At 43.7% G+C, this 26,479-nt stretch overlaps 1 protein-coding gene across 1 annotated transcript in view; it reads left to right on the top strand.

Annotated features, from left to right (window-relative positions):
- The window catches only part of SLC17A6 (solute carrier family 17 member 6), a 404,282-nt gene that overhangs the window by 222,360 nt on the left and 155,443 nt on the right, over window positions 1-26,479 (top strand). Inside the window, exon 7 of the mRNA XM_086959494.1 lies at window positions 19,928-20,070. Coding sequence (XP_086815620.1) covers window positions 19,928-20,070 — 143 coding nt within the window. The remainder of the gene's footprint in view (window positions 1-19,927; window positions 20,071-26,479) is intronic.

The raw sequence follows: 26,479 nt of genomic DNA, 5'->3' as shown, positions 1-26,479 counted from the left end.
GAAGGTGGTCACCCAGTCCCTGTCCAGATTACTGGAAGATAACATCTATCTGGATGTGGCCCAGTACAGCTTCCGACCAGTGCATGGTACGGAATACGCACTGGTGGTCGTGTTGGACAATCTTCGTTGCGTGTCGACACTGGTTGGGCAGCTTTTTTAGTGCTGCTCGACATGTCGGCTGCGTTCCACATGGTCAGCCACACTACGCTCATTAGTAGACTGGAGGAGATTGGGGAAACAGGGTTGGCACGGGACTGGTTAGTCTCGTATCTCCACAATAGGCAACAGGCGGTGGCATTGCCTTCTTTTAGATCAGGAGTCCGTAAAGTGGGACAGAGCGTGCCCCAGGGCTCGGCCATCAGTCCTATCCTGTTTAACTTATATCTCCGCCCTTTGATCCACCTGATAAGATCTTTTGGTGTCACGATAATTTATTACGCTGATGACACTCAGCTGGTCTTCTCCCTGGAAGTCAAAGATGCGGTATCTCTGGAGACCTTTCATCGCTGTATGATAGCAACAGCAGACTGGTTGCGTTCCAACTCTCTCAAGTTCAATGGGTCTAAGACAGAGGTGTTGTACTGTTCAAACGACTGTGTCCCGTGCTCCCTGCCAGAGGACTTCTGGCCTACTTCTTCTTTGGGAGCGGTGACAGCAGCGGAATCTGCTCATAACCTGGGGGTCATGTTTGGCCCCAACTTACAACTGGACGCATTTGCTAACAAAATGGTGGCCACATGCATGATGCTGTTGCGTATGCTGCGGAAAGTTCTTCATATGCTTCTGGAACAGGCTAGACAAGAGGTAGTGCGCGGGATCATTCTTAGCAAGTTAGATTACTGCAACGCACTGCTTCTGGGAGCGCCAAAAAATCTGATCGGTAAGCTGTAGCGCATACAAAATATGTCAGCTAAACTTGCACTCTCTCGACTGCGTGCTGCCTCTTCTACTACAGCGCTGCTAGACCTTCATTGGCTGCCTGTTTAGCAGCGTATTCTTTTTAAAGCATCTTGCTTGGTTTTCAAAGCCTTGCTTGGACAGGGACCTGTCTTGCTGCAAAATCTTTTCTCCTGGTATTCCACCTTTCAAACTCTACGATCCTCTTCGGCATGTCTGGTAGTTGTTCCCAGGATCCAGAGGTTAAGGATGGGAGGCCGTTCCTTCGGGTTTTCAGCTGCCAAGCTTTGGAACTCTCTTCCGTTTTCCCTGAGGAGTCAGGGATAACTTTCGCCGTTTAAGAGAGGGTTGAAGACCTATCTCTTTCCAAGAGCAGTGTGATCCTTTTAAGTGTGTATCAGCTATGTATAGTCAAAGCGCCAGGATACCCTTTGGGTGACAGTGTTGCGCTATAGAAGTATGCAATACATACATACAAACATACAAACATACATACATACATACATACATTAATATCCTACTTCACAAATCAAAAACCTTAAAAATGCACTACTATTCAAAAGGTAAAGAGGAAGGTATAGTTAGCTGAAAATGTCAGTTTCAGCATTTTAAACTAATAAAATCCACTGTAATTCACAAGTTGTACTCAACTCAATAAACTATAACTTCCACCCTTGCTAGTCACTGCCTTTGAACTAAAATATTGCAACACTCATAACATACTGTATGATATCATTGATAATATTGCTGATGACAAATGAATTGACATCATTGTTGACAACACTGTGGAATACAGGAAGATTGTAGTATACTCATGTGTAGTGGAGTTTTCTCAAATGTTTCCTGCTGATTTTACTGCATCCTGTGATCTTATTTTGTCAGTAAGAACTTTAGGCGTCAAAGCAGCTGCAAACACCATATGTGGCTCATTCTTTATGTTAGAGTGACAGAAATGAGTTCTGTAATTGTACATTCTCATCCAAAAAATCTTAATTTAATTAATATGGATCAATGCAGTTTCATCAACAGACCAATATTTCTCTGATCCCATAGCCGGCACTCAAAAGTAGCTGTAAAACATCATTTGCTTTTTCAAAGACTGTAAACATAATTGAAGGCTGGTCGTTACGTTGCTGCTGGGAGCTCATTGTACATTCATATTTATGCATACATGCAGTTCGGGTGGGCATACAAATAAGCTACAAATGTATTCACCTCACCGTTTAGATCAGCTACTCGGCTGAAAACTTCACCTTGGAAGAAGCTAGCTGAAGATAAAAACATGTTTGCCCTTGGAGACTTACATACTCAGTACATTGTTCTTCTGTCAATCTCTTTGGTCCTTGTTCTGGCTAAACCACAGATAACACATTGAAGATTCTTTGCTTTCTGCTCAGTTGTTGGAGGTGGATAAGGGGTAGCCATCGGTCTTCTAAGTGGATGGGCATTGTGTTTGGTTATTGTCACTTTCTCAGAAGGCTAGGATTATTGTTGTGATTTACTGGTTTCTGCTTTTTTTTTTACAAATGTTTTTGAGACATTTTCAATTATATATGACTTGTAGCACTTGTCATTACATGGAGAAAATATTTGATCCTCTTCACCCATCACTTTCAATCCTTTGTGAACTTCCTCTAGACGTATTTCTGCATCATCCCACACTCTCTTCTGTCCAGCCGCAGTTCATGTTTAGTTTGGCATATTATACATTTTACTTTGTTGAAGGAGTCCTCAGATTTTGTAGTAAACAAGACTCTGTCAGGAGGTACAGTTCTTCTGCTACCACTTGCGTTATAAACTAACATTATGATGACTAAAACACATCATTACAGAGTTGCCATTTCTGAAAATGGCAGAAGGGTTGCTCTGCGGAGTTGTTTTCAGTCTCTATAAAACTACTAGACCACCAAATCCTATATTTTGACACCAAAATGAAATATATAGGTCTCATGGTTCCTGAGAAATTACATCATCACTGCAACAAATCTAACATTTTTAAAAATGACAGCCTGAGCATTTTGGCCCAGATTCACAGTGTCTATCAAGCCAAATTACTTCCCTAATGATACAAAAACACAAATCAAAAATGAAAATCTTTGGCCAACAATTTTGTTTTACAAAGGCATATCGAGAGGCAGAGACTAGACCTGGACTTTCCCCCATTGGAAAAAGACTAAGAGCCTGTTTTTGAGTTTGACAGGTCTGTAGTCGCTCATGTTTGTGATGGAGCACCCATCTGTCAAATTCTAAATCTGGTCTTAAGTCTGAAAGTAGAAATCTTTACCGGGCGAAGGCGTTAAAATTATATGACTGATCTCATATGTGATGACTTAACCATTTTACTTGTGTGGTCTATGAGAACATATGTCCATGAGTTCATGTAAATCTGAGGATGGCAATTACCAGAGCTTCAGCAGTGTTTTATTGATATGCTTTTCAACTTAGATTTCTGCCCAAAATATTCTTCAGGTACATTAAAGGTTTTCTAAAGAGAGCTACTAGAAAGAGATTTGTTTAAGAAGAATGTAGGTGACACACGGATATGTATTGAAAAATTATAGATTACAGAAAGTTAGGAGCAGAACCAAGTAAACATTTCTGTATCTGACAAAGAGATTATAAAAGGACCCTCTTTAGATTATGCTGAATCTGTTTTGCGGAAGTATTGTGGGAGGTTTTTAAAATAGCTCATGCAGCTTAATTTTGCACAGTTTATTTCTGTGTTTCCTGGTATTTAGAAATTCCAAGGTACATAGAGTTACAATAATTAAGCTGAGATCCAATAGTAGCTGCAACAATTGTCGTGCTGGCACTTAATTAGAAAAGAGAAAGTATAGGATATAACATAGGAAAAATAGGAAGCAATAAGAGACAAATGAAGAATCTTTACAATAAAGTCTCAACTTGGAATCAAGTTTAAAACAGTGGCTTTTTACATAGGTTTGAGGTTGAGGTTGAAGTTGAGCAAGAAGACCTAAGATAGTGGGAAATGAAACTGCATGCCAGGAAGCAAGAGCTATACCTACAATACAATCTCAGTTTTATTCATATTTATTTAAATACAAAAGCCATCATTAAAGTTAGAAATTCCTCCAATGATTTGATATGAAATGTGTATTTATAATTGAAGCTAGGTAAAGGTTTGTTTACCAGGTTCTACCTCCTGGTCCTTTGTTCTTCCTCTCCCTCCCAGCATCCAGGTGATTTGTATGCTGGGGATGCTGCATCTATGGTGTCACTCCTGACTTCTGCTTTTACGTTGCAATCACCATGCTTATCCCTATTTGTCCCTGGCCTTGGTACCACCTTTAGGCCTTTCAAGCCCATTTCCTGCATACTGGAGCTGTTGTCTTACATCTGCAGTCACACTTGTATTCTATTTTAGTACCTCTCTTTCTCTGCTGTCACCCACCAGTATGCCTCCCAGCTTCCTTTTCATAGGCCATGCTTATCCTTTGCCTCTTCCTGCACAATGCATCCACCATGAGGTGACATGGGTTGCTCATTGTTAATTTCTGTACTCCTGTTTTTTCACTTCCCTTTATGTTGGCACTCAAAATGCATAAACTGCAGCTCTCCCTTACATTTCCTGCATATGACAAACCTGAAAAAATGTCACCACTGATGGTTTCCTGTCCTCACTCCTGTCTTCTTTTGGTATCTGCTACTTTTCAGGATTTCCATAATTATTTCTTGCCCCTATTGTATAGTTTGAAGTTGATGGTTATGTGCAGTTAATTATCCTGCTTTGCAGTCATCTCCTACAGTTTTCTTCATACAATTAATGTCTCTTTATCATTATTCTCCCCTCTATCACAGTAATCAGGAGTTCTTACTCCAGTGATAAGCAGTGCATTGGCTGATAGCATTGTTACGCACATTTTATCAACATACAATGCACGGTTATGCTGTGATTACCTCCAGAAGAGTTGTCTTTTAAAAGTTGAGTTCTAGCTCTTTACCTGTTTGACTCCCCCACACCATAAGTAAACACATTACCACCTTGACCCCGAGAAACAACTCAACAGAGGCCTCAAGCCAAGAGTCCACAGTAGTAAGATCTGAGTGGTTTTGAATTAAATTCCTTGATACATGATGCATAATTAGGTAGGTCAGTTAAGGTCAGTGGTACGATTGAGAATGTGGAAGACTCAGGTGGCGCTCCAACACACATGATTCAAACCTTGTGAAAGTGTAATATTCTCACTAAAAGATTGAGATTGTGCACCAAGGTTTATAACCTGCACCCTGAGAAGGGTGGCACTCATAGCCAGTGAGAGACAGTTCTTTAAGATGTGGATCATACACCAACATAGTGACAGTACAGTTTTGTGTGAGACCCAAATCTAATATGTGAGATTTTGCCCCATAGCTTGGGACTTGCATCAAATAAATCAAGTATTCTTCAGGAAATAAGACATACAAATTATTAGTGAGACTGCTTCAAGAAATGATGTCTACAAATAAAAAGTGAAAATGTGCTCCAAAAAGTGAAACTTGCATGCAGTTAGTGAGACTGTAGTTATATCTCCAGTCCAACACTGCCAAACTTTAAAGATGTTACTCACTTAACCAAGAATCCCCAAATGACATTTGTCCACTAAACAGTTTGCAAGCCCTCAAGATATGTAACACATACCTGTAAAGTGTGCTATTCGCCTGGGATGGTATCCTGGCACTGAAAAATCAGTAGCAGCCTGGACGGAGATGAGCCTGGCCTAAGTGAAGAGCCTTATCTTCAGTTTCTTGCAGAATTCAGGAACTGAGGAGGTGGGTCTGATTTGCATGGACACATTGTTCTAGGCTCTGGGAGCAAGATAAGAGAAAGACTGTAAGCCAACAATAGGCATTGCAAAAAGATGTCCCACTTCCGTCTCAAGGACATTGAGAGACCCATGATCATGCCTTTGAGGGACTTATTGAACCTTTTAACAAGCCCATTGGCCTTAGATGATTGGGTGTGGAGAACTTGTAGGTTACCCCACATTATTACCACATTTCCTTCATGTTCATGGAGATAATGTTGGTATCTTTTGAGGGAAACCCACCCGGGGAAAGATCCCCATCAGTGCCCTGGCTAATGCAGGTGCAGTCGCTGTTGTCAGTAGTATTGCCTAAAAAAATGAGTGGCATGGTCCACCAAGAGCAGGATTTATCTGCTACTTAGGGCTGTCTTGGATTCCAGGGGCCAACAGTGTTGATGCCCATCTTCTCAAAGGGGGTGCTTATGACAGGAAGGGGAACTAGGGGAACCTTTCAACTTTCTCTATCCTCCCACTGGTCTGATGGGTAGGACAAGACCTGTGGAATCTATCTGATGTCAACCTCATATAGAAGTGGGTGACAAGCTTTGCAAAGGTCTTGTCTTTCTCCAGTAGTTCTGCCATGGGTACATCATGATCCAGTCACTGTAGGAATGCCCAGTGCAATGGTTTGTGTCAGGTTTAGGAACTTGAGACTTGCTATACTGCAGATCATTCTCACAATATTTATGGTGATCACCAAAGGTATACATTACATACTACCCACTCTGAACCCCCAAACCCCCTTTCTACCTCTATACACTAACCACACCATAACATATCTATATATATTCTGTGTGGTCTACACAAATGATCCATTGCTGACTTAGAATTTGTTTTCTTTGTTGAAGTTTGTTGGTTTGTCAATGTGTTACAGACCTGTTTAACTGCAAACTACAAGTTGGTAGAAACCATGAGAAAATACAAAGACTCTAAATAAAAATGATTTCTCAGCCTGTTCCTAAATGATTGAAGTATGGTGATGTTTGCACAGCAAACTGTTTGTTGATGCTACTTTAAAAAAAAATATGTTCTTTCTTGCACAACAACTTTTTTCCATTTAAAAAAAATATATTTTTTAATATGTTGTATTTTTGCTATTTTCTTGATTTCCTCCAGGGTAATCCACAAATCGTGTTTATCTTAAGAATTCCCAACATGGGGGCAATAAGGGGCACACATTTTACTAGGCCGCCTTTTGTAGAAAGGAAGCGATGAAGGCTTAAACAGAAATTGCCCCAAACATAAAAATAAAAACATAAAAAAATAAGCTCAACATTTGAGGGGTTAGGGATCTTGCCTCGTTTGCTAAAGGATTAAGTCAACAGATCCTTGGACTCAGCCTATTTCATAAGCTATGAATTAAACATCAAATTAAGTGTTTATTTAGTAATGTTATTTTTAATAAGGAGACATGTCTATCTGTCAGTTAATCAACTCAAAAGCATAAGAGTCAGAGTAGTACCAAATCAAACATAAATTGTGATAACTAGATATGATGGTCAAGGTTATAATCAATGAATATTGACAGTCTAAATATATACATGTTATAATTCATTTTTTTATGATTTGAACAATATTTATGTATTTTCTATGTGTGGCAGCAGCCCACATGGAGAGAGGAAAAAGAGACTTGTGATTATTTTTGTGCAGGAAGTTTTCCCTTCCTGCACAGAAACAATCATCCCTGCAATGCAGGCACCCTAGAACTGTGATATTGTGACCCATAGAATGTACACATTGTGACTGTAATTAATATATTTTACACTGACAAAAAAGAAAATCCAAAATATATATATATATATATATATATATATATATATATATATATATATATATATCAGTATACAATTTTGTTTTATGTTTACAATTTTCTTGATTTAGATTGCTGCATGTTTATGTTTACTTGTTTTCTAACAGGATTGGTTATTATTTGTTCTGTTTTTTTCGGCCTCTTTTATTATGGAAAACCATATATATATATACTCAGTCGCCTTGATCACATGATGTCTGTGCATAGTCCCCCCTTAACATTTAAATACACCATTAACCAATCGTGAGCTAAGGCTGTCATCTGACCATTACAAAACATAGAAAGCAGAATTTACCCTTATTTGTGAGGGATACGGGAAAACAGCCTTTTGAATGCTAACAAAAATATACTTTTGAATGTTAACAAAAATATACTTACAACAGATGGACAATTTTCAAAGCAATATGCAACGTAAAATACAAAGCATACATACTTGTTATTTTCATGTCAACATTTCGTTTGTTAAGGTGCAACTTGTTACAAGAAAAGAAATGGACCTACGCAAAGTTGGTTATGCCCACTGCGTGTATGCACTGAAAAACCAAAAGAATATAACTGTTCCAATACACAGAGATTTTGAGTGGTAATGTTCGTTTGGCCTATCATTTACTTGTAACCCCATTACCATTAGAATTTGGATAAGTCGGCCACCACATTTGTTAATGGGCCGGGATGCCCGCCACCCCTTCCACCACCAATCCCAATGGGAAGAGACAGACACAGTTTGAACTTTTGGAAGACAGGGGGTCCTCACGACCCCCCCGGCCGTATTTATTAAAAATATGAAACAAAATGTAAAACTTTAAATTAAAACGTTTCATGTATCATGTACAAATTCAACTTCCATTACATTTGATGAAGACAGGTATTAGGCTAACCTTAACAATTCTCTAATACAAAGATTTCCTAACCGAGTCTAACATCATGACATAATGCATTGCATACGAATTTGTACATCCTAACGTTAGGGGCCAACGGCAAGGTCTTAACCGGTGACAGGTCCCTATCACCAAATTCCCGCCCTCACGTGTGAGTGGCGCATGTGCAGAGGACTTTACCCTCGTAGCCAACTGTAACTTCCCTTATCGTGGGGGCCCCCTTTCACTCGACGCCATCTTAAGGTCGTACGAGTTCCCGTGCGGGGTATCCATAAGAAGGACAGCGTGGACTCCCACCCCTTTCCCCGCACTCTGTTCCGCCATAGTGGATATCCGGCCCCTGGGAAATTCTGGGGAGGGGCATATAGCCGTCTCCCCCTTGGAGGGGCCTATGGCCGTCTCCCCCTGGGCGACCCAACCATAATGGGTGCCGCCCCCCCATGGGAGGGGCCAATGGCCGCCTCCCCCGGGCGCTCCCATCCATAATGGGTGGCGCCCCCCCTAGGGACTTTGAAATCACTGCTCACCAATCATGACCTTACCGCCACAGGCCAGATAGTTGACCGACTATCTGCCCCCCCTCACCTCCTATAGGTCATGTCTCTTCAATCCCACTAGCCAAGCTATCATGTCACCTATCAATAAGTCATTCCCCACCCTGGACAGGTGTACCCCATCATCAGAATAACAGTGAATGCCCCAGATGCACCCATGAGATATGCTTTGAAGTTGAGCAGAGCGAAACAATTTCTCCTTTTTATTGTTGACCCTCTATACCGAATGGTTCAACGCTGTTGTGGACAAAGCACCCCGCCATACCCTCCTCGGAATCATGTGAGACCAAGCTATTGTACATCCCGGGAGCGTCTTTGCTAATCAACTAACTGCAGAAAGTATTTGCTCAATTAAAGATCCTCTGCCCAACCTTACCAAGTCATTGCCCCCTATGTGCACTATGACTACAGATGGCGGTGACCTGTGCCGCCCTAATAATTCTTCAACAAAACTTTGCAGTCGGTCAATATACAGGCCGCCTTTCCCATGGAAGGACACCCTGAAACCATATTCCTCAGATGTGTGGATCGCATCACCTGTCTTGAATATGTCCCCGGCACGCCTCACGTATGAGTGGCCCACGACCCAGACCACTCGTCTTCCATTTCTTGTTCCTGAAGTGGTGGTTAGCTGATGCTGGGCCGGTCCCAATTTCCGCCCTGCGTAACAGGCTCGTGAAACTGTAATCCAAACAAAAGACAACAAGCGTGAGTGCACTTCTTCAGAAACTTACAACATGTGCAGCTGCATGTACCGTTTGAAACAATTTGAAGACCAGCGGCCTAACTGTTTAACATTGTCTGCCTGCAGACCTCGAGCCGTTGCTTCTGTAGCGGCCCCTATCCTGAATAAATGGGTCCCAAAATCAATCGGGTTCAAGCCCGCAGCTGCAATCGTGATTGCCAGCACCCTCTGAAACTGAAACTTTGTTAACGGGGTGCCGTCCGCATGTCGCAGCAAGGACCCCCCCACGTTGTCAACCTCTGTTTTAGGTAGGCCTCAACATGCCTCACTGGACAACAGGGACTACCTGGAGCGCGCTGCAACACAATGCTATTCCCCTGGGCCTCCTGATCTGTCTTTGACCTGGCTATCGTGCTCAGCAGATTATCTCCCCTCACTTGCGTGTGATCTCTGCGCAGACCTCCCTCCGTATCTCTTTTGTTGGCAGCCACTAGTTCGCTCACCCGCAGGGCCCCATAGAAAGCCAACGCGAATGCTGCCCGGAATAATACAACCTCGCTAGGTGAAGAGCATGTCTCCTCCAGTTTAGCTAACAAGGAGGTCAACCTGTCAAATCCCATTGGGTGCCTGGTATCCTTTTTGTGCCCCTCTCAGCGCTGCCAGCTGCGCAGCGCCTTCCTGACTATGAAGGAGTCCGTCGGGTCCCTGATCCCATGGAGCTGAGCCCTAAATGATATGGCGACCTTATACCGACTGGTGGTTGCCGCCGACCGGCCCTCCTCATGAAGTGCCACTAAAAATTGGGTAAAGGACCCCTCCTGACCCCATCTATGCTCCCATGCCGGGCCCAAAAAGGCGCAGTACGAGCAGAACGCCCCTTAATAGGTTTTCCTTGTCTTGGGCGCTAAGCTGGGTGCCACGAGGTTTTGTAGTCCGGGGCGCCGATTTGCCACAATGCTTCGGGAAATGGCGCTGCCACTAGCTCCGCTGAGGGTAAATAATCCCTGGAAGTCTGCATTTTGAAACGAGAGAGCGCATCAGCTGCATTATTCAGTACACCCGGCACATGTTTCGCCCTGAATTGTACGTTTAATCTCAAGCATTTCAATACAATTTCTTTCAACAATCGCAATATCCATTTGCAGCGTGCTGCCTGCTGATTAATGCACTCAACCACAGTCATGTTATCGGACCAAAATACCACCGAGCGGTCTCTGAACTCCTCCGGCCATGCAGACAGCGCCACCCAGATGGGAAATAGCTCTAGAAAGCCAATGTTACTCGTCAAACAACTTGTTTTCCACCATGCTGGCCATCTTTGGGCCGACCAACAGTTTCCAAGGATTGCACCGAACCCCACGCTGCCCGCCGAGTCGGTCCATAAGCCTAGTTCCGCTGACGAGGCCGGGGCTTTGCTCCAGACTACTCGGCCGTTGAAATCCGCCAGGAATGCCAGCCAAATGAGCATGTCCTGGCAAACCTCTGCCGACAGTCTCGTGCGATGGTGCCCTTCCTTGAGGCCAACCATGGCCTGAGCAATGGATCGTGAGAAAGGGCGAGCCATCGGCATAACCCTTAATGCAAAGTTAAGCTGACCTACTGTTTGCTGTAATTGGTGCAGTGTCACTCTCTCGTTCCGAAGACACTGTAACAAGGAAGCCCTGAATTTGGCGATCTTCTCGCCCGGCAACCGGAAGCAACCCTCCACGGAGTCCAGTTCGATACCCAGAAACTCCAGGGAGGTAGTCGGCCCCACCGTCTTACCTGGCGCCAACGGTACCCTGAAACCCCGCATGAGCACGCAGAAATCCTGGAATGCCCGTGCACAGTCCTGAGAACCCGCTGGGCCGAGAAACAGAAAATCAAGATAATGCATCACATGTTGGTGCCCTGTGGCCTTCGAGAACACCCACTCCAGAAATGAGCTAAACATTTCAAAGTATGCACATGAAATTGAACAACCCATTGGCATGCACATATCCATGTAGTATTTCCCCTGAAATGTAAAACCCAGCAAGTGCTGATCCTGGGGATGCACCGAAAGCAACCTAAATGCAGATTCAATATCCGATTTTGCTAACAATGCACCGGGGCCTAAGCGTTTCAACATTACCACTGCGTCATCGAAAGATGCATACCTCACACTGCAAATGTCTGGATCAATCGCCTCATTGACGGAAGCCCCCTTTGGTGCCGACAAATTATGAATGAGCCTGTATCCCCCCGGGTCCTTTTTAGGCACCACCCCGAGTGGGGAACACACAAAATCGGCCGTTGGTGGGTCACTAAAAGGTCCTGCAACCTGCCCCAAGCCAACCTCTTTGGCCACTTTTGTGGCGGCAACTGCCGGGTTGCGCTGAACTGACAGTTGGTTCTTACATGAGGGGGCCCCCCGAAAATCATCCGCCGGGATCCTGAAGCCATACGAGAAGCCATCTCGCAGGATCCTAGCAGACACATGATCAGGGTATTTGTTCAGCCATGGGGTCAAAGCCAGAGTATCTACGGGTGATTGTTTGGACTTCCGCGGCACCGTATCAATCCTGCTTGGTACCCCCTTTTCCTCCGGTACCATTGGCTCTGGATCGCAGCTAGTTTCGTTAGGTGTTACCACAACTAGAGCACGCATGCCTGAACATACACGTGCCTTGCGGCCTGCTACACGTTCCCTTATTGAAACCCCAACATACTCCTCGCTTATTTCCGTTACCGCCCGATCTAGGCTGAGACTCCCCCCCGTAGGTTGGTCGAAAGGGCTGAGGATGTTTCTGTTGAAAGGCCCTGGAACCATTTGCGCTCGACCCTGATCCACCCGCTGATCCCGTCAAGAACTGCGCATGCCACGACACAGTATCCAAACAATCCCAAGTCAGTGTTTCATTAAACTCTTTCGCTTTTCTAAAATCCATGTCATAACCTTTCCATTCTTCTCCCCCATACTTCTCATGGAAGCCCGTGATCCTGCTCTGGTAGCACACCAGGTCACTCAACAGCGATAATTGCTACAAAAATAGAAAAGGCCCTGATCCAGTTCATCATGGACTCTTCCACCCTGAATTCTGCCATTTTTGCCCGCCATACACTGGGGTGCCACAAATCCTACTGAGTCTTGGCATATTCTAACTCTCGATGATCAGTCAACAATGAAAACATGTTTATGTATTTATTAGCCCACACCATTTCCTTGGTTGACATAGGAATATGTTGCGCCAAGCTTTCCCGCCTTGAGGGTACCGCGCCCTCCCCCATCATTGGGAGTGATCTCTTACCGGCTTCCGCCGCACCTTCAGCTGTGTCTGCCGACTTATTCCGGTTTTCGACCGCGACCAGATTCGCCACCTGTGGAGTAATAGAAGGCACGTTCGCTGTCCCAGCACCCCTTGTCTGCCTTAGCTGCTCGATAATCTGCCTAGCTTCTTCGGCCGGGTCTTCCACAGCCACGGATCCCCCTGCTCCCTTCTTCAACCAGGGTAACACAGCCGCCAACTGACGAGCTAGTTCGGGAGGCATTTGGTCGTTATCCAGCGGTGTGATAACCACAGGGATCGGCAATCCCCCATCCGGTGTGGGTACCGGGCTGGACGCTGGTGCTACTGGGACCGCCGGGACCTCCATCGGGACTGGGGCCTCGCTAGGACCCGCTTTCCCCTTCTTCTTTTTCCCCTTATCCCCCCCTGGGATAATGTTTGGCAAAGCAGGCCCCACAATCCTCTTAGGTCGCCCTGAGGGCCCTGCTTGGGCCTCAACTTGTTTCCTGAGGGCCGCTAAGCCGCAACCCAGCTGGTCTACTTTACCGCACTTCCTGTCCATCGCCGACACTTGGTTCACTAGTGTGCGCAGCATTCGTTCCATCTCAGAGCTCTTTCCACTCTTCTTACCAGACATATCTGCGTTCTGTTTTGCTTCTCCCCGCTTTCCAGTAGTGACTCGAACTCCAGCTACGCCTTGATGACTGAAACACAAAAAACAACTATTACATGTTCAAAACACTGCAGCTTGTTCCCTTGAGGGCTCACGAGCGACGAGTGGTGCAGCCTTTAGAGTGCAGGAACAAGAGGACGCTTCCCTGGATTCTCGCGCCTTTTAACCAGCAGCGGGAAGGCGGGGCCGCGACCCCATCCCGCCCATAGGTGCATGAACTTCCGGGAGGGTGTTTTTAGGCGGCGTGGGCGTGCTCCGACCACGCCGCTATGGGCATACCAGCCGGGACACGCCCCCCGCCCGCAACGGTTTCCCGGGGGATCGGGGCACCCGGCCATACGTTCGGGGTGACCGAGTGGTCTCCCCTTTCCAATATTTAATCAGTGTTGAAAATAACTTATTTCTATTCTTCGGACAAAAAACCATCTGAGTATACATTTATACATCTGGTCCCGACAGATGACAGTTAAAGTGCATGTGCTCTAGTGCTATATATAAAGTGCATAAAGTTCCCATCCGGGAGCTTCCTTAAGCTATACAATAATAACAGGGGACAGGGTTAAGGGCAGAGGCAGCTACCCTAATCAAAAGATTAATATTATAAATATATTAGTTACAGGGCTTAAATTCATAGTCGGACAAAGTGACAAAGCAGGACTTGGATGGGAGCAAACTGTACCTCATATTCCTATTACCGTTAATCGATTCATGGGGCCAATAGATCCATGCAATGGTGTCAACAACTATTAAAAACCACAAATGTATTTAAATATAATTTCATGATAAAATACACATCAATTGAACACCAGAATAAAGACCTAAAACCCTCATAAAATGATTAAAAAAAACGATGAATACCTACTAATAAATAAATACACATTTACATAAATAAATATCAGTGCAAGGTCAGTTTCATATAATGTAGTTCCAAAAGAGAATCAAGGGCCAGATGTATGAAGCTCGAATAGGTTCGCAAACGCCAAAATTTGCAGAATTTCGGCGTTTGCAAACTCATTTGAGCAAAATGGTAGGTATGTAGCAAATTTCAGTGCAAAATAAGGAATCTCAAATTTGCGATTGCATTTAAGGAATCGCAAAATTTGCGATTCCTTAAATGCAATGTATGATGCAAAAAAAAAATTGCTAATTGTCCCTAAGGAATCTCAAATTACCACCAACTTCAAGTTGGTGGTAATTTGCGAATTTCTTGAAAAATGCCCATTTTTCAAAGTGCCATGTGATGCATGTGCATCACATGGCACTTTGGGCATGTATGTGCACCACATGTGCACCCATGCTTATTTCAGGGGTGCAACAGGGTGTCCTTTGGACACCCTTGCACCCTTGAAATTATTCTCAATTTGCAATTAGCAAATTGCGAATCGCAAATTGAGAATAATTTCACATTCATTCCTATGGGCCTCCTGGCGCATAGAAATTAATGGGAAATTATTCCTTAATTGCGATTAGCAATTTGCGAATCGCAATTAAGGAATTTTAAGAAATCGCTAAAAAGTAGTGAATTTCTACATACATACCATTTTGCAATTCTCAAATAGCGATTCCTTAAAAATCGCTATTTGAGAATCCCAAAAGTGTATGTTGATACATCTGGCCCCAAGTGTGATAACAATCTAGAGATAGTGATGTAGGTCCTCACAAATGTTGAGCTCTCTTGGGGTCTTAGTATTGAGTTCCAAAATGTATTTGGTCTCAAGTTGACGTAGTAACTTTTCCCGATTACCACCCCTCTTACTCGGTTGTACACTGTCAATAACGAAATATTGTAACACATTCAAATTGATGTTGTGTTCCATTTTGACGTGTCTTGCCACTGGATATGTTGGGTCAGAATGAACTGTTGCCCTCAAGTGCTGAAGAATTCTAGCATGCTCTTGTAGATATGTGCTACCTACATAAAGGAGCCCGCAAATGCATTTCAGCACATACACGGCATACTCTGTTCTGCACGTGTAGTGTCCCTGGATCTTGTTTGGGGCTTCTGAAAATGCAGTAGTGTATGTTCTAGTGTTGACTCCAAATTTGCAGGCCCTACAAGTGCTACACTTGAAGAAACCTTTTTTTGCAGAGAGCCAGCTTTCTTTATGGTAAAGTTCAGGGCAGGTTTTGACCAAATCACTTGAATGAATGAATACCCTCTTCTATAGCGCATGGCTACTCTTGAGCATCCCAGCGCTGTAAGACAAAGGGACATGGAAGACACTATTGGAACAAGTGTGTCTTTAAACGCTTCCTGAAAGCGAGATGGTTAGACTCGTGCCTGAAGTCATCTGGGAGTATGTTCCATTCTTTAGCTGCGTGCACAGAAAGCCGACGGCCACCCATCCGGGCCAGCTTCATCCTGGGGACTACCAGCAAGTTCCGCTGGTTGGACCTCAGAGATCTCACTGATTGATGGCGACGAAAGAGGGGATCCAGAATGGGCGGGCCAGCACCATGGATGGACTTATGCGCCAAGCACAGGGTTTTGAATATAATCCTTCCCTTGATGGGTAGCCAGTGGAGGGATTGAAGTGCGGCTTTCGCTGAGCATCTTTTGGGGACTTTCATGAGCAGCCGAGCAGCGCAATTCTGTACAGATTGCAGAATTTTTATGGTGCCGACTGGAGCCCCCATATAGACGGCATTTGCATAATCCATCCACGACAAAATCAGCGACTGGACCAGAAATCGTCTAGCTTCGAATGGCAAGAGGTCTAACACTTTTTTTAAGACTCTCAACAGCCCATAGCAAGTTGCGGCTACCTTCTTAGCCTGGTAGTGAAATCCAAGGGAGGAATCTAACCAGATCCCCAGGCTTTTTATTTGGGTCTTAGGTGCTGGGGGGGGGTCCTAGGCAGTGTGGCCACCAAGGGTCCAGGTTAATTGGGGCTTTGTAACCCAACACTTCTCATAGAATGTACCTTGTGATATGTAAAATTAGGTTTTGAGGTTAAAACTCCATTAAGAACAGTGTCAGTAAGCACTATGGGCCATTGTGTGTTAATAATCTTTCTTATGTTCTGAGATTGTCTACTATATGTAGTGATAGATCTACATGGGTTCTCTGTTTTGGGTACCTCAACAGTCTCTACTGCTGTCTTGGTGGACAAGCTGGTAAACACAGTGGACACTGGGGTTGAATTTATTAGAGCTGATCTTTCTTTCTTATTGGCCTTCCTAGTAGCCAGATCAAGCTTCTGTTCATTGTATCCACGTGCCAAAAGTCTACATTTAGTAGATTCCTGTGCTTCCTGCAGTGCAAGTTCTGTACTACAGGCTCTTCGAATTCGTAAGAATTCTCCATGGGGTAAACTGGCAATTGTGTAATGCGGGTGGAAACTTGTGACATGCAATAATGTGTTGCCTGCCGTAGGTTTTTGGTAAAGCTATGTTTCTATGTTTTCTTCCTGGATAACTACTTGAATATCCCAAAAACTGGTGGAAAGAGAATATATGTGGGAGGTGAATCTGAGGTTAAGTTCATTGACATTGATGGTTTCTACAAATCTTTTAGCCTCTTCCTCAGACCCCCTCCAAACAATGAAAACATTGTCAATATATCTCCACATGTGTATCACATGTTGTTTAAACAGTGCCTGGTGTTCACCCATGAGGACATGCTCCTCCCACCAGCCTACATGTCAAAATGCATAGCTGGGGGAGAAGCATGCCCCCATCGCCACTCCCTGCTTTTGTTTTTACACTTTGCCATCAAACATAAACAAGTTGTTATGCAAACACCAATGTATCATACTGAGCAACATCTTATTGTGGTGATACAATTCGATGTTTCTAAGTTTCAGATAATACTCAACTGTATGAAGACTATCTGTATGTTTAATGCGTATGTAAAGGGAAGCAATGTCCAAAGTTAAAAACAGATAGTTCTTGTTCCATTGCACGTTATCTAGTTTGGATAGAAAATCTCGTGAGTCCTGTAAGAAAGTGGGCAGTATGGTTACAAATTCTTGTAAAAAATAGTTCACATATCTGAAGGTGCATTCAAACATGCTGTTTATGGCTGAGATAATTGGCCTTCCTTGTAGTGGGTCTACGCCCTTGTGCACTTTCGGAATAAGATACAATGTAGGCAGGGTGGGATATTCTTTAAACAAAAACTTATATTCATCTTTTGGAATAAAACCCTGCTGTTGCCATCTTAACAGTTCATTCTTGTAATCTCCATTAATTTTTCGTGCACAAGCAACATTACTCAGTTTATAACAGCCTACATCATTCAGATGTCTGAAAGCCTCTGCTCTGTAGGATTTTTTGTCCCAAAGAACAATATTGCCCCCTTTGTCGGCTTTGTTTATGACCACAGAATCATTGTTCTTCAGTTTGCTCATAAGTTATATATATATATATATCCTGACCAAATCTGAGCAATCAATCACAAATGCCAGGCGCCGACGCCGTGGAAGTTTGACACTGTACTTTATTGTTTTCACAACAAAAATTTTGGCGCGTTTCGGTGGTGAGCTGCCTTGTTCATATATGTATAGTATATTTTGAGGAAGGAAAAGGGAATTTCTGTTGTGTTACCTTTTAGTTAATTCATCATAAAGTAAAGGAGCCAATCGATGTTCAATAGGCAGAGGTGGGACAAATATTCTTCCTACAGCAGGGCTTACTCTTTGACCCTATTTAAGTATATTCATCAATTTTGTGTATTGCTAATGCCTATATTGCTATGAAGTATTTGTCTTGTGATGTATTGGTTTGGAAAGAAACAAGCATAAATCAGTAAGCCAGGCCAGATGCACAAAGAAGTGTTCATAAAATGATGGCCACAATTTGTTACTATCGTTTTTGTGACCATAAATATTTTCATGAACCGATCTATGTAATAATATATCAGTTCATAAAATTCTTATACGGAATGGGTCACAATACAACCTACCTTTTGAATATTAATGAGGTAGGTGGCAAATCACAACTAACTTCGATTGAGAGCTATTCCAGCGATGGTAGCTTTTCAATAAAGAAACTTGTATTAAATATACCCCTTTTTTTTTAAAGCAAAGATCAAAGTTTTTTTGTCTTTTAATAAATTTGTTTGTTAAGTCCCCCTGGACCACTGCACAATCCCAAACATGTTTTCTTTTAACATTTAGAAAGGAGGTGTGCAGTAGCACTCCAACTTGAAGATCGGCAATTGTGCAATGTTTTGTGAAACATGGTATGGTAGCAAAACATTGATAGATTTGATACCAATCCAGTATTTGGAAGGGATGCATCCATCACATCTCTTCCACATACCAAAATGGTATTTGAACAATCTCATGTTCGAGTCGGTAAATGTTTATACAGTTCTAAAACAGGAATAGTAGATTCACAAATCATTTTAAATGGTTGTAAATCCCAAATGAGTTAACATTTTTATCATTCCTAATAGAAACTAAATGGCTGCTTTTGATTTTAACCCAGACATAGGGTGTTTATTACAAGTACGATGGTCCTTAAGGACAACCATATTCATGGTGTTAGTCTGACCACCACTACCTTGGTCAGTCTGACCACTGTATTAGGATGCTGGTAGTGGGACTGCCTCTGCTGCCGTGATCAATCGTTCCTACAGCGGTGGAGTTACCACCGAGCATATTACGACTTGCATTTCCATCGCCCATTTCACAGTCAGGACCCCACCATGAAAAGTGTGGCGGAAAAACAGGTAAGGATGTCCTAACAGGGAGCCTGGGAGAATCTACCCATGTGGGTGCTTGCGGGGGGCACAAGTTGTGCCCCTCTACAATTGAACTTTCAAGCATGCACTGTGTGGCTTGCATGACATGGTGCATGCCACACAGTGCACATAATTGCAGCAGGCTCGCCTGTGTGCCTAACATACCAGCCATCGTGACACCCCCGCAGCACTGCCTGCCCGCCTGCCCTGGATTAAACTCATAATCCAGTTGGGTGGTGCACCACAGGCTTGGCGGTTTTCCTGTGACTGCCATGTTGGCGGTCCTATAGGAAGACTGCCAACATTATAATGAGCCCCCTTAGTAACATCCTAACTTTCTATAATTCATAATAAAGGATACCCAAAGTTAATTCGAATGTGGCTGCTCATTACGTATTGACCTATGCTTTTGGTTCTGACCACAGACAGCTTTTTTTAAATATTAAAATTATATTCACACCGAAAGTTGGACTCTTGACCAATTGAATAGTATAATTCACAGACCAAGAAATGTAAAACATGTCTCAACTATAGTTCATTATCCCTCCATATGGGTACCACAAAGTCAAAGTAAATATCATGAAGCCTGACTGGGTGTTATTCTCAAGTGAGTGGATTGGCCTGACCCTACTCTTGCTGTACTCCAATTGGCTCTTTGCAAAGTTTCCTTTTTCCCTTTTTTGTATAGGAAGCTTTGGAATGGTCTGGTACATGTTCTGGCTGTTGGTGTCCTATGAGAGTCCAGCAAAGCATCCCACTATCACAGATGAAGAGCGTTTATACATAGAAGAAAGCATCGGGGAGAGTGCAAGCCTTTCGGGTGCTTTAGAAGTAAGACTTTTACTTATGAGCATGTTTCCACATTTAAAAACTGCTTCTGCCACAAGCGACAGTCTGTTTATGGATGTGTTTTTACAATGAAATTATAGTTAAGTGTGTCAGTAAATACAAGTGACAGTCTGTTTATTGATGAGTTTTACAATGAAATAATAGTTAAGTGTGTCAGTAAATACAAGTGACAGTCTGTTTATGGATGAGTTTTACAATGAAATAATAGTTAAGGGTGTCAGTAAATACAAATGACAGTCTGTTTATGGATAAGTTTTAGAATGAAATAACAGTCGAGTGTGTCAGTAAATATGCAATAATCATTAATGTGCCACTATGTGTTTCATTAACCTATCCACTCATTATTGTAATTTAGCTCATCTAAATTGTCTTGATATTTATTTTCTGGTACATCTTTCTTCTTTCCCTGATAACTTGGTACTTTCATAAGTTTCAATCTTCTTTAATAATCTCTTCAGCACAGCAAACTGGATTAAGGTCCACCATGGGAAAGGGGGTGGAAATGTATCGAAAGTTTAGGAGGGATGCACTCACATGGCAGGAAACACTAGAGATTGATTGTAGCACAGACATGCTGGTGCTGACAATGCACTTGCATTTTGGAGGTACATTTATAATGACCCTGGATGATGGCGCTAAAATTCCCCTTATTTTAGGATTAGTAGTATTTCCACCAAGCATTTCACTGCCCGGCGACTCTACACATGATGGAGTCAGGTACTTTAGTGAAGAAACCTCAGACACACCTGGATAGAACTCAAAATCTGGCAGAATGTCCATATTACTAATGTGGATGCAGTAACTCCACCACAGTGGTAGTGAAACATTTTGACAGCAAAACAATGTCAACTTTCAGTTAGTGAGCTTTGTCTCATTAGAATAATGTGAATAACACAGAAGAGCAACATTATGGGATATTTATATTTTAATTAATTAATTTAATTTGAAGTTTATTGTAGAATGCACGCATAACCCAGCTCAGGTAGTCTGGCAATACTAATAATGAGCATAGTAGGGAGATGAGCCACCATAAGCGGGAACTAAACACCATGCTGAAGAAGATATCTTAGATGAGCCAGGTCGTTATGGCATGACTGAAAACAAGTGGGTTACAAATTAGGTGATTATGACTAGGAGAGAGTTAAAAACTTAGCACTAGAAAATGCAAAGGATGGCCCACCAATCCTATATTGACAGATACTAGGTAGAACCAAAATGCAAGAAGATGCTGGCCGTAAAGGACTCTGCTGAATAATATTGAGTGATGACATGGCCAAAAATACGGGGGTCTTGTCACAAATGACCTTACGATAAAAGTCATTTACACTTAAATGTAGTGTCCTTCGCCAGGCAGCCAGCGTAGTTGCTTAAGATAAAAAAAAACATGAGCGGTGAAGTTCGCCTCAACAGCAACCTGTGAGATTTAGAATTATTATTATTATTATTATGATGGAATTTCTGGAATCTAGAAAATACCCAGAAGGAGTCCTGGTGATGAGGAAAGGGGTTGAAAGCTAACCAGACCAAGGGAACTAGAGTCCAATTGATCACATATGGATTTTAGGGGTAGAGGCTAAAAATACCAAAGCTTGAATACACGGTGGGAGGTGGAAGAGCCTCCTAAGTGGGATGTATGACGTTACAACGCATACTTTTACCACGCATACCATTACAACGCAGTATTTACAACGAATACCGTTACAACGCATAGCGCTTAGAGGTGCTGGATAGTGGTAAGTATAATTTTATATTCTAACTCCAGTCCCCGTGGACACTAGGGAAGGTGTTGGATATAAAATTATACTTATTCCCTATCCTAGAGCGCCCCCCAGCGCAATGCGTTGTAATGGTATGCGTGGTAATGCCTGCGTTGTAATGGTAGTGCGTTGTAAAAACTTCATTGTAACAGTTGTATACCTCCTAAGTGAGATTTCTTAAAAGTAGTGATCAAAGTAAGGTTAGCTGAGGAGGAGCAGAGACTGCCAGCAGCAAGGTAAGTTCAAAAGGTTTTGCTTATATAAATAGGATTGGTTCACAGATAGGTCTATGGACGAGGCATAGGACTTTGAAGTTAGAGCATGGTCTGGTAGGTAGGATAGGCAAACAATGAAGATCCTTAATATAGGACGAGTGTTGCACTTAATAGGATTTTATGTGATGTTGAATGCTGCTGAAAGGTTAATCAATATGAGCGTGGCAGAGTGCCCATGGGATAAAAATATTCTGGGGTCATCAGTTTCTGAGACAAAGGCAGTTTCTGTGCTGTGGAATGGGTGAAAGCTGTGGTAAGGTTGAAAGATGGATTGGGTGTAGTTAACCTGTCAAATGACCTCTAAAAAGTGAACATCAATTGTCTTAAGTTTCTGCATTCTGATATTCAATCAAGAACTGATAAAGTGCATTTGCAATAATCAAGCAATATTGTGACTGCAGAACTAGAAGGATTTATTTAGAACCCTCAGCTAAAAAAAAGAGATGGAGGTCAGCTAAAAAAGTTGATGTAAGCAACACAAACGGACAGAATAAGTACAATCCAAAGTGCAAGCTTGCAGAACTCGGGTAAGGTAAGAGCCCGAGTTACTAGGCCACCAACCTGAGGACAAAAGAGACAGACCTGCCCATGATAAAGACTACTGTCATCTGAGAGTTGAGCTTCTGACTGTTGTCATTATCCAAGCAGCAACTAAGGTAAGGTAGAACTAAAAGTTAGAGTGTGCAGCCAATAAGTCCCCATCCAGCTTTAGGACGAACATGGTATACTCAGCATAAGCCATGACCTCAAGTACAATGAACCTTATGTATGAAAAAAGCGTTTTGCGATTTTCAAATTACGATTTTTAGGGCATCTCAATTTGAGAATCGCAAAATGCAATGTATGTGGGATTTGCAAATAAGTTTGCAAATCCCACATATTCCTTATTTGCGAATCGCAAATTGAGATTCGCAAATAAGGAATTCCTTCCCATTCATTCCTATGGGCTAGGAGGCCCATAGGAATGATTGGGGGACATTCTCAATTTGCGATTCTCAATTAGAGAATTGCAAATTGAGAATGCAATTTCAAGGGTGCCATGGTGTCAAAAGGACACCCTGTTGCACCCCTGAAATGTGCATGTGTGCACATGTGGCACACATACATGCCCTAAGGGCAAGTATATTTGCCATATGGCACATTGAAAAATGCAAATAAATTCTTTTTTTTTAAGAAATCACTAATTACCACCAACTTGAAGTTGGTAATTTGCGATTTCTTTAGGAGTAATCGCACAACTTGGGTGCTTTTTACATCACATTTAAGGAATTGCAATTTTAAATGCTTTCACAAAATAAGGAATCATAAATGTTGCTATTTCCTAATTTGCGAGAACCTTTTGGGATGATACATCCCAAAAGGCTTTTTCCCATTTTCAAACAGGCCGATTCTGAAAATCGTCCCTTTTGCGAACGGAAAATGAGCTTCATACATATGTCCCAATGTGCCTTATCAGCTTAGTAAGTGGAGCTACACATATATTAGTGAGGTATTATGGAACTCTACAGAAAAGATCAGGAAAAGGGGACTCATAGAGAGGAATGGTGATGGCTTAGAATTTGCCAGATAAAAGCATTCTAATCTTTTCAAGAACCTAATGAATGACCATGACCTCATGCAGTCGCGTAATCAAGACTAAGTGAGACACTGTGTCAATAGGAGCCTTGGCGGAGTCCATAATGGCATTAGATTTTTGGAAAACCTATTCATTGTCTTTTGACTTTCACTTTACAACTTTCCCCATCAATGGAGTAATAAAAATTGGGCAAAGATTGATGGCAACCATAGAATTTACAGTTTCTTGAGAAGTGGCACCACAAAAGCCTGCTACCAACAAGCAGGAACACTAGCATAAGTGAAAGAAGAATTAATGATATAATAAACAGCGGGGTTAAAGCTTCACCTGACAGTTGAACATTACAAGGAGGATAATGATCAAGGAGAGTGTCAAATTTGGTAGTTAATATAAATGGTTTTGCAAGCATTCTCTGTACTAATAGGAATGAACTGCCTAAGCATATAGACTGAAATATCAATATTGACTTGGTTGTTAAAAGATTATGAACATGGCGGCCGTGTCTCTGTAGAGCTCCGCTGTTCGCTCCCTCTATGAGCCTTTATCCAACATGATCATTGACGCTGATCCTGACTTTGGAGGGTTCTTAGTTACAGTTCCCATCAGAACAGTTCTGGCAGCTGCGGTTGGTCCGATTCACTGTGGACGGCTTCCCGACCGGCGACCGCCGTGCGTGTGATAGAAGGCGGGGCACTCGAGGCCACGGCTGGGGTGGGTCCTATGGTTAGAGAGGTGGCTGCCTATCCTGCCTCCATCGGAGTCTGAAGCTGAGAGGTGTCTCTCCTACAGCGCGGCCCCGCACGACAACCAGCGGTAGGTCGAGGAGCCGGGGGTTCTGGTTGCGATTACCCTAACTCTGGAGGCACAGCTGTGATGGTGCGGTGCCGCTGGAGAGCCATCACTGGTACTGCGAGGAGCCCAGGGCTCACTTGACTCAGTTGAGGGGTGCGCAGTGACTGGCATTTTTTCATTTTTTTTCATTACCAGCTTGCGATCTGATGAGCAGCCCCGGCTCAAATGACTGCCTGGTTCCTGGCACAATGGTGACACATTGTGCTGTGACATCGGGGAGGCCTCTGTCCCTCTCTGGGAACTACCATATACTGCCTGGTTGCTCCTGGGAAGTATCCCCCATATAGAGAGCCCTACTGCTTGTGGGCCCTGCGAGATTGTCTGCAGTGCGTATGTTGGGCAGTGGCAACGCCCTGCACTGGAGTCCGGCCCGGACTGCCCCTTGATTGTATCTACTGCCTCTCACTGTTGCCTACTACAACGGGCGCTAGGCTGTTCCCGGTTGCCATGGGCATAGATAAACAGGGTGCGGCGGCCCCCAAGCAGCATACTATGGACCGCTTTACCACTACTGCTAACCCTCCCGGCGGGGGGGGGGGAGTCTGCGGAAGGCTTACCATTGGATGTGGCGTAGTTGTTGGAAGCGATCACACAATCGCAGACGGCCCTCGAGGCCCAGATCGGGGCCGTGGGCGCAGAGGTGTCTTTCCTACACCAGGATCTGCGGAAAGTGGTCGACCGCATCACGGAAGCTGAGACCAGGGTCTCCACTGTTGAGGACCCTGTCACGGGACTACAGCAGGAAGTGGACAAATTGACCAAGCAATCACAGGAGCTGGCGGCACGGGTCAAAGATGCAGAGGGGCGGGCCCTCCCCAATAATCTGCACTTGGTGGCTACCCAGAGGGTTGCGAGGTGTCCTCCATGGACAAGTTCATCTCACACTGGCTAAAGGCACTGTTGCCCCAGGAAGACAGGTCCTCCTGTTTCGTGGTAGAGAGGGCCCATCGTGCTCTAGCTAAGAAACCGCCACCAGGGGAACTCCCGGGGCCAGTGATAGCCTGACCCCTTAATTACGTGGATCGGGATGGTGTACTACGAAATGCCCGGCTTCATAAAGATAAAATGGTCTTCGACTCACATCCCATCATGGTTTTCGCTGATTACACCAAGTTAGTGCAGCAACAGCAACAGTCTTTTGTGGCTGCCAAGAGAAAGCTACGTAAACTGAATTTAGCCTATGCCTTGCTGTTTTCGGAATGGATGAAGGTTATGTTCAGTGCACAAACATTTTTCTGTGATACCCCAGAGGAAGTCTTTGACTAGACTGATGAGAGACATATTCTTAAACCCCACTCGCTGCCTCCGGTGGACTCTGATTCCTCCCAGGGCTCGCATCGGAGTGGTCGACTGGGCAGAGATGCGACATCGATCCCACTCCAATTGGCCAGGGCTCTGGAGACTGAACTGAATTGGGACCCATTGCTTTGTTTTTCTTATGTTCCCTTCCTGGGGTGGGTCATGACTACAGGCTGGGGCCACACGCTAATTTAACTGGGCCATAAAGATGGGTGTCTTTACTACAGGCCTTGGAGAGATCAGAACTTGGCTTACCCCCTAGACATTTTTGTTGATGTTGGGTAAGTTGGGTGGGGGGGATACTTTGGAGGGACCGCTTCGGTCATTCTGTTGGTGCCTGGGGTGGGTCTCCTCCGCGACAGATACCACGTGTTGCAGGTAGTATGGGGGTTGGGGTCAAGGGGGATAGTTTCTCAGTTGGTTTTTCTTTCTTGAATGTTTCCGCACCATGCACGCACCACATTGCTACACCTTACACGCACCAGCCGCTGCTATCTTGTTGGACACCTAGGGAAGGCTCACCCAACTGGTAATACACCTATGGGGGAGCTCAATATTCTCACGTGGAATGTGCGTGGATTGCTTAATAAAGTTAAACGAAGAGCAGGGCTCCACCAGGCAACACGTTATGC

The sequence above is a fragment of the Lissotriton vulgaris genome, chromosome 2_2 (genome assembly GCF_964263255.1).
Source record: "Lissotriton vulgaris chromosome 2_2, aLisVul1.2, whole genome shotgun sequence".
Classification (NCBI taxonomy): Eukaryota; Metazoa; Chordata; class Amphibia; order Caudata; family Salamandridae; genus Lissotriton; species Lissotriton vulgaris.
Note: the sequence above shows the minus strand (reverse complement) of the source record. Positions and strands in the feature narration are given on the sequence as shown.